Source organism: Aegilops tauschii, chromosome 7 (assembly GCF_002575655.3).
Source record: "Aegilops tauschii subsp. strangulata cultivar AL8/78 chromosome 7, Aet v6.0, whole genome shotgun sequence".
Classification (NCBI taxonomy): Eukaryota; Viridiplantae; Streptophyta; class Magnoliopsida; order Poales; family Poaceae; genus Aegilops; species Aegilops tauschii.
In genome coordinates this window covers 188622128-188631525 of record NC_053041.3, presented here as the reverse complement: position 1 = coordinate 188631525, position 9398 = coordinate 188622128, and the positions used below count along the sequence as shown (strand labels likewise).

At 49.1% G+C, this 9398-nt stretch overlaps 1 protein-coding gene across 1 annotated transcript; it reads right to left on the bottom strand.

Moving 5' to 3' along the window:
* Nucleotides 1-6115: 6115 nt before the first annotated feature.
* LOC109735837 (uncharacterized) lies at nt 6116-9160 on the bottom strand. Its single transcript, XM_020295041.4, has 2 exons — nt 7117-9160; nt 6116-6445 (listed from the first exon to the last, which is right to left on the bottom strand). Exons 1-2 carry the CDS (start codon nt 8947-8949, stop codon nt 6347-6349), a joined length of 1932 nt encoding a protein of 643 aa, XP_020150630.1. The 5' UTR covers nt 8950-9160; the 3' UTR covers nt 6116-6346.
* Between the last annotated feature and the right edge of the window lie 238 nt (nt 9161-9398).

Sequence of the window (9398 nt, the reverse complement as noted above, 5' to 3'; positions counted from 1 at the left end):
GATGTAACGCCCACGATGCGGCTATATCTCCCACGTGTCGAGGCACGACTTAGAGGCATAACCGCATAGTGGTTTTGTCGCAAGAAGGGTCATCTTCACACAATCCCATGTAATGAACAAGAATGGGATAAAGAGTTGGCTTACAATCGCCACTTCACACAATACATAAATATCATTCATACATCATCCAAAGTACAATCATATAGACCGACTACGGTCAAAACCAGATGAAAATAAGACAACCCCAAATGCTAGATCCCCGATCGTCCCAACTGGGCTCCACTACTGATCATCAGGAAAAGACACATAGTAACGACCACGTTCCTCGTCGAACTCCCACTTGAGATCGACGCCATCATCTGCACTGGCATCGTCGGCACCTGCAACTGGTGTTGGAAGTATCTGTGAGTCACGGGGACTCAGCAATCTCACACCCGCGAGATCAAGACTATTTAAGCTTATAGGACAAGAAGGGTGCAAGAGGTGAAGCTGCAGCGGCAAAAGCATATATGGTGGCTAACTTGCGCAAATGAGAGCGAGAAGAGAAGCAAAGGAACGGACGTCATCTAGCAATGACCAAGAAGAGGTCCTGAACACCTACTTACATCATTCATAACACAGACCGTGTTCATTTCCCGGACTCTGCCGAGAAGAGACCATCACGGCTACACACGCACTTGGTGTATTTTAAATGGGTCAAGTGACAAGTTATCTACAACCGGACTTAACAAAATCCCATCTGCCACATAACCGCGGGCACGGCTTTCGAAAGATATTACCCTGCAGGGGTGTCCCAACTTAGCCCATCATAAGCTCTCACGGTCAACGAAGGATAAACCTTCTCCCGGAAAGACCCGATCAGTCTCGGAATCCCGGTTTACAAGACATCTCGACAATGGTAAAACAAGACCAGCAAAGCCTCCCGAATGTGCCGACAAATCCCGATAGGAGCTGCACATATCTCGTTCTCAGGGCACACCGGATTGTCCAAACTTCCGATAGGCCAGACCAGAGTTGCCCCTGGTGGCCACCGGCGACTGACAGTTTGGACCAATACTCAGAGGAGCACTGGCCCGGGGGTTTAAAATAAAGATGACCCTCGGGCTCTAGAAAACCCGGGGAAAAAAGGTATAGGTCGCAAATGGTAAAACCAAGGTTGGGCCTTGCTGGAGGAGTTTTATTCAAGGCGAACTTTCAAGGGGGTCCCATAAATCACCCGACCGCGTAAGGAACGCAAACTCAAGGAACATAATCCCGGTATAACAGTAACTAGGGCGGCAAGAGTGGAACAAAACACCAGGCATAAGGCCGAGCCTTCCACCCTTTACCAAAATATATAGATGCATTAATTAGATAAGAGATATTGTGATATCCCAACATATCCATGTTCCGACATGGAACAAACTTCAACTTCACCTGCAACTAGCAACGCTATAAGAGGGGCTGAGCAAAAGCGGTAACATAGCCAAACAACGGTTTGCTAGGAAAGGATGGTTAGGGGCTGACATGGCTGAAATAGGAGACATGATATAGCAAGTGATAGGTAGCGGAGCATGGCAATAGAGCGAACAACTAGCATAGCAAAGATAGAAGTGATTTCGAGGGGTGGTCATCTTGCCTGCAAGATTCTCAGAGTTGTCGAAAGCTTGATCCTCGTAAGCGTACTCGACAGGTTCCTCGTTCACGAACTCGTCTCCCGGCTCTACCCAAGACAAGAACACAAACAAACGGAACCACAATCAACAACGAGAAATGCGCAAGCAACATGATGCAAAACATGTATGATATGCAAGATATGATATGCGATGCATATGCGTGCTCCGGAAGGAAAATGATGAACATGGCAGTAACTTGGCAAACCAAGCATGCCACTGGAAAGATGAGATGATTTCGGTCGAAATCGATATAAAGATCACCGGAATCGGATGCACGGTTTGCAAATGGCGAGCAAAACAAGAATGACACTAATCTGCGATTAACAGCATGATAGCACTTAAAATGCAACAAGCAACAATGCTACAGCACCCCAACATAGCGACAAAGCACATGGCAGTAAACTACAGGAGATGCTTGACAAAATATGAACACTGAGCTACGGCTAGTTCACAACATATCGAGCTCAAACAAGCATGGCAAGAGTGCAAAAGATTACAGGTTCACAGACTTAGTGAAAAACTGGACATGGCAGAAATCAGCATCAGGTAGCAATGTTCAGAGTACGAAATCAACATGCTACAGGAACTTAACATAGCAAAACAAGGCATGGTAGTGTTCTACTAAATGCACATGACAAAAGTCCCTTACTGACCATAAGCCAAAAAGGACCAGAAGATATGATGGAAAGCATGTAAACATAGCAAGTTTCGTTATCAGGTTTCAGACTTGGCAGAAAACAGAGCATGGCAGAAATATAAATATGTAGGCCTTTTTGTGAGCTTGGTGCACTCACTACAGAGCAATGCATGACAAACCAAGCATACCTACAGCAAGATGACATGTTTATGAAGCTATCCATGGCAAGAACAATTACATAGCATGTATGGATCAACTACAATAAGCTTGGCAAAAATGCATGTCATGTTAAGAATCTGTCAGAAATATTTTATAGCAAAAGTAGAGCAAGATTGAGTCATGCTATGGTACTCTAAAATTGCAAACAATTGCAGTAATGGATCAATTACAACTATAGCTACAAAACATCCTTACTGAACATCTCCAAAATATGCATGGATATATCTGTAGCATCAAGTTTACATGGCAACAAAATTACAGCAGACTAGGACTTAGAGAAATCACTAAGTCCCTGAAATCAGAAATATTACGGGGCCTACTTTGCATGCTTGTGCTAGTCACCACAGAGATCACAAAAATACATGGACTATCCCACTGGAAAGATGACATGGCATACTTCACAACACATGTAGAGCTCATGCTCAAAAGATGCACAGATTAAATGATACAAAAATGACAAATCTCCAAGTTCTGATAAGAACCAGAGATTAACAGCAACTAGCCCTCTTCCAACGAAGATTTGGGCATCAAGATGACCTCTAATGAAAATGGTGCAATTGAACAAAATGAAGAGCATCACGAGACGAACAATTTGACATATTATACGCGCGAATCGGAGCTACATGCACAAAGTTATCGCATCGGGAATAGGAACACTAGCTGAGAAAATTTAGGGACTTGGGAAAAAAAATCGGACGCGAGGGAGAGGTCAACGGGCAGTACCAGATCGATCGGATCGGGGCCGGAGCTCGCCGACCGGCGACGGGGAGGAAGAGGAGGCGACGGGGAGGCGCGGTCCGGCGAGGGGAGGAGGGGCCGGAGGCGCGGCGGTCGCCGGCGGAGGGAGGCGGCGCCGGAGGGCGCGGGCGCCGGCGGACGCGGCGGGGCCGGCGGCGGCGACCTGCGGGCGGCGGCGGCCGGGGCGCGCGGCGGCGAGGCGCCGGCGACGGGCGGCGGGGAGGCGGAGCGGCGGCGGGCGCGCGCTGCGCGGGCGGCGGACGGCGCGGGCCTGGAGGGCCGGCGACGGGCCTGCGGGCCGGCGGCGGGCCGAGACGGAGGCGGGCCACGTGGCGCTCGCCGGTTGGCCGGGCGGCGCGGCGGACGTTGTCCGGCCGGAGCAGACACGTCCGGCGCGGCGCGGAGGGAGAGGGTTAGGGTTTCGTCTGAGATTTCGTTTTTCGGGATGCCCACTCATTTATAGGTAGAGGGAGCTAGGAGACTCCAAATGAGGTGCGGTTTTCGCCCACACGATCGTGATCGAACGACCTAGAGCATGGAAGAGAGTTTGGTGGGCTTTGGGCTGGTTTTGGAGGGGGTTTTTGCTGGATACTCAAATGGACATTGCGAAGGCCCGGTTAACCGTTGGAGTACCAAACGACCTCCGAATGGAACGAAACTTGACCGGTAGTCTCCGGGTGGTATATTAAGACCACTTGACAAGCCTCGGTCCATTCCGAGAAAGTTTGGCACACGCACACGAAAGAAAACTAGAGGGGTGCACCGGAGGAGATAGGAGCGCCGGATTGGAAAACGGACAACGGGGAAAATGCTCGGATGCATGAGACGAACACGTATGCGAATGCAATGCACATGATGACATGATATGAAAATGCATGACATGACAAAATACAAAACGAAAGACAAAACCCGACAACGGAGGGAAAAACATATGACATAGCCGGAAATGGCAAGAGTCGGAGTTACAAATATGGCAAGTAACATGCGGGGTGTTACAGAGGAAGATATCAGCTACTCATAATCAGGTACCATGTGCCTAGACTTGTGCATGGGCAGCCCGGCCCGAAGGCCTGAGCCCAAGCCCGGCACCCGGGTCAGGCCCAGGCTCCATTTTCCCGCCCGAAAGCCCGAAATGGCAACAAATGTATATTTTATTTGAAATATAGGTATATTATATTATTTTATTATCCCAAACATAATTATTTTAATTGAAAAATGGCACAGTTCATGTGCTTCGGGCCAGGACGGGCCAAGCATGGGCTTGGGATTTTTGCTTCAGGCTTTACAAAGCCCAGCCCGGCCCGGGGTTTGAACAGGTTTACGTGTGCCTGGCGGTGACATCAGGATTATTCAGCTCGACAAAGCCGGGGCCCTGTCACAGGAAAGCGAAACCCCGGCAGCAAGAATCTTCGGCGACACCACACCATGATCTATGTACCCATGCCAGATGCAAACCATCATGATTGCGAAGGTCAAAACCGGCTCCAGATCGGAAGTGGTGCAACATATGTACTATTCCAATGCTAACAACATAAAATACTCCAGGAGTAATAAGTAGGCATTTGGAATCTTCCAGGAAGAAATTGCCCAGCTGATGCCTGTGTGCATGACCATTGACTTGACCGGGTAAGAAGACGCAGCTTGCTTAAACAGCAGATAACATTATCAGCTGGTACACATCGGACGAACAGTTCAACAGACAGGATAATACTTGGCTAACAGCTTCTCTGGAAGAGTCTAGACAGCCCGTAACATCATGAGAAAATACCAATGGCGACTAGCCCCTCCTCCCTGATCCTCTTTTTTCCTTTCTAGAAACAAATTTGCGACTAGTAAGAATAAACTGCGAGAAATTATATTTTTCTTAGGGTCTAGAGAGTGGAGAGTGATTAGATGCTAATCCACGTAAAGATTAAGAAAAAAACATACAATTGTGAAGCTTTGGAAGGAATGCGGGCTTTTCCAGCAGGTTGCAGAAAGGAAAGCTACACGCCAGAATCCAGATCACTCAAAGCCAACTTCACATCAAAAGTAAGGCTCCAATGCTTTTTAGCTCAGAAGCTAACAGCAACCAAAGATAATATCATAATAGTATTAATCGATATTTAGTACCTGCTACAAGCACCTGCAGGGCAATTGCTCAGAGCACAAGTAACATCAAAAGTTAGTAGTATTACATCAAAAGTAACAATATCATAATATATTAATCAATATTTTGTACTACTTGCTACATCAAAAGTAAAGCGGCAATGTTTTTAGCTCACAAGCTAACAACAACTGAAGTTAATATCATAGTACCTCCGTCTCAAAATATAAGACGTCTTGGTAGGCCATTTTAGCCTACCAATACGTCTTACATTTTGGAACAAAGGTAAATATTATATTAATCAACATTTAAGTACTTGCTACAAGCAATTGCAGGGTAATTGTTCAGAGCAAAACTAGAGAGTTGTTGCAAGCACCTGCACAAACCTGGAGCAGGGGCAGCGACAGAAGTTCTTTCTGAACTAATTTAGCTGTCTCAAGTCTGGACAGTTACACAAACGTTTGGCACCCCCACCCCACCTGGGTCTGTTCTGTTGTGCAGGTGACCATATCTGACCATGGTAATCTCTTCTGAACTGCTTGCTACCGGATCCTTTTCTTTTTTTGAACTTTGATCCTTTTACTTGGCAGAGCACAAATTGTTGAATAGCAAAAGAAACAAATGACTATTAACATTACTTGTACAGATAATTAAGCAGTTGGATGCATGCAACAAGGTGCATATGAACTAGATGAACATTAGATCAACAAAATCACTAGGTTTGTTTGAGTTGATTGAGCTTAGCATCAATATTACTAATAATACTGTACAATTTCTGCATCAATCAAACAGAGGGCCAATCCCATGCATATCAAAACCAGATCTATCGGAAAATCCGATAGACATTAAGTTGCACTACAAAGAGGGCAAATTACAACAAGGAGGAATGAATCACAGCTGATGCAATATCTTGTATACCCGGGTATGTTACAAGGGAAAAGCCAACATGGAAATGCAGAGTAAAGGTCCTACGCATGTATTCTCTTCGAACATGTTGCCTTCCATCCAATGCTAGCTGCTCATCTCCTCTGTATCAGCAAGCACAAACTCTGTGTACAGGTTCTTCAATGCTATCACAACCGTCATAATAAGGGGGCCTAATATTGCACCCTGAAAAAAACACCGAATGGTCAGCCCAAAGTGAGTAATGAAAAGATTAATCCTCAGATGCACAATACAACAGAATTATGGTACAGTGGCATGTTCTCAGAGTAGCAGGATGATTCTTTGTGAATTAATGGACAAGCAGATGATGTCAAAGTACGCAGACATACTCCATAAAGAATTAATCAACATAACAGCTTTAGTACATACTCCGTATCTGTTAGCAAACTATAAGAACATTTACATTATAATACAGCTAAAGGTGCACAAAAATATATGCATAAATGCAGGATAGAGCGCAAACTTGTGGAGCAGAAAGATATGTGGAGTTACATGAACACAGAGGAGAGCAACGGTGTAACTAGCAGGAGCAGAAAAATATTTTTGTAGTGTATTAACCCGACTAGTCTGATTAGTGCATAAGTTTCTCTACGCTTAACAACTTGGCATGCAGAGGAAGACAGAAAATACTTGTAGCCTACAGTAAAAGCTCTTTTAGTCGCATCTCACAAAAAAGCCCTAGATTCTAATACCTTCTGGTTTATTTATGAAAATACCATATAGGAAAACTCATGCAACTGAACCACAGGAAGTTCATTATCATGGTATATGCAAGTTTGAACTGCGAAATGCACCTAATAACACAAACAAAGATAAGCCTAGAATAATATCTGTACCTCGAGAGCATTGGGAAATAATGTCATGCCACCGATTATGCTAAGGCCAGTCAGATACCCATTGTAGCCAGGTATATCCTCCTGAATGACCGTGGTTCCATAATCCATGATCACGAGGTGTATCACTGTAACCATAACCGCAAGGACATATCTCCCTTCCGTCAGCAGTTGTGCTGCGGCAAATACCGAGGACAGCCATGCTGGTAGTATTGGAAAAAGTGCACTGATGATTGTAAACACAGTTGCTGTGTACACAAAATGCACCTTGAAGAACTTGAGCAACAGCCATGTCAGGCATCCTTGGAATATAGCAATCTTGGCAGTGGCTAACAAGACACTGCTAATGGCATGGTCTATAACCTCGACGCAACGCTCCTTTACTTGTTTGGACACCGGTAAGAGGTCAATGACCTGCTCCGTTGCCCCGCTACCCTCAACAGTGATGAGGTAGTACAGCACCCACATAAAGACCATCAGCTGTGACACAAAATTGAGCACCTCTGCTGCACCGGAGAGAATGCGGAGAGCAATGGATAGCATCAAATTGGCACTACCACCGAGCACAGAGGTGCCGCTAGATAGCAGACTCTTTGCAATCTCTGTGCCCTGCAAAGCCAGGTCCTTGGCCTTCACCACTAGATCCTCCCTTGTGATTAACAGCTCCCTGAAGAATGAGTCCAGCTCCCTGTAGATCTCCAACCACTCCCTGTTCTTCACACGCAGCGTAATGGCCTGCAGCTTTAGCGAGTACGGGTGCGGTCTAGAAGTGATGAGCTCCTTGCTCTTGGCACCAGATGGGACTGATTGGCTGATCAAGAAGTGCTTGAATCCACTAGTGAAATCAGTAAGGTTGTATTGTACAGCCAATTGGTCTACCTGCTCCCAAACGGTTTCGACGAGCTTCCCTGAGTACTGCTCCACCAAGCCCGGGATGTCATTGTCGTCAAGCAACTTCTTGAGGCCAATCTTTTCGGAGTAGTTGCCATTTTCGACATGGGACTTGAGGGACATGACGGCATCCTTGCCCTCGAGGCCGATCTTGTAGGAGAAGAAGACGCTGCCCCCTAGGAAGCCAGCAATCATGCCAAGCATGAGGCCAACGGCGACGAGGGTCCTAAGGTGGCGGAGGATGCCGCCGGTGAGGAGGAGTCCGCGGGATGATGGTGTTCGACCGGAGATGCGGGAGGAGGCGGCACGGGGGATGAAAGAGGAGGGTTTGGGAGAGGCGGCGTAGAAGGCGAGGGAGAAGCCGAGGAGGAGCAGCGCCGCGGCGGTGCCGAGGCGCTCGAGCAGGAGGAGGAAGAAGAAGGATGAGGCGAGCCAGCGCAGCAGGCGCGGGAAGGACGGCGACGGCGGCAGCGGGCGGCGTAGCAGCGCGGCGCGCGCGTCGGCGAGGGTGGCCGCGCAGGAGCGCAGCGCTGCGAGCGGGAGCGCGAGCACGGTGGCGCTGAACCCGCCGCGGAGCGGCGGCTCCCAGAAGGCGACGAGCGCGTGCTGCGTCTCGCGGAGCGGGACGGAGCAGAGCAGCGCCCACTGCAGCGGGCGGAGGAAGTCGGCGAGCAGCATGTAGAGGCCGTAGAGCACGAGCAGCGCCGTGGCGAGCCCCGCGTGCGCCATGGCGATGTACAGCGCCAGCCGCGCGTCCGGCTCGAGGGACAGCCCCTCGGCCTCGGCCGGCGGCGCCGCCTTCTTCCCCGTTGGCGTGGGCGCGGGCTTGGGCGGGTCCTCCGCCTGCTTTGGGCGGCGGACGGAGGCGGAGCGGAACATCTCGGACCAGGGGATGGTGGCCTTGCAGGCCGCTGCCTGGTCGTCGCCGCTGGGCACGAGAGCCATGCGGTCGACGGAATGCGGCGGCGGCGGCGGCGGGGCGTGGGAAACCCTGGCCGCCTCGCCCGCTCCGGTCCGCCCGGCCCCGCGCCGGAGAGGTGGTGGAATTGGAATCGGGGACGGGGACCGGGAGGGCGGAATGGATTTGGTGGGTGATTAGCGCGGGTGGGGTAACCATAATTGACGATTAATTACTGGGGGATTAATGTCCGTCGCCTTTTTTTTTTGAAGGGATGTCCGTCGCCTTTAGGAAGGGGATGGGGTGGATTTCACCGATTGCTAACTGGGGGGGCCATGTGGGCCCCGCGATGTGTAACTACACGTGGCTGCCCGACAGTGAAACGTTGGTTGGTCCGACAGGTGTGTCGTGCCTGCTCCTTCTTAGCTGGAAAACAAATTAACAAGTGCTCCCACAGCAGGCACGACACAAAAGCATGACCACATGCTCATAGGGA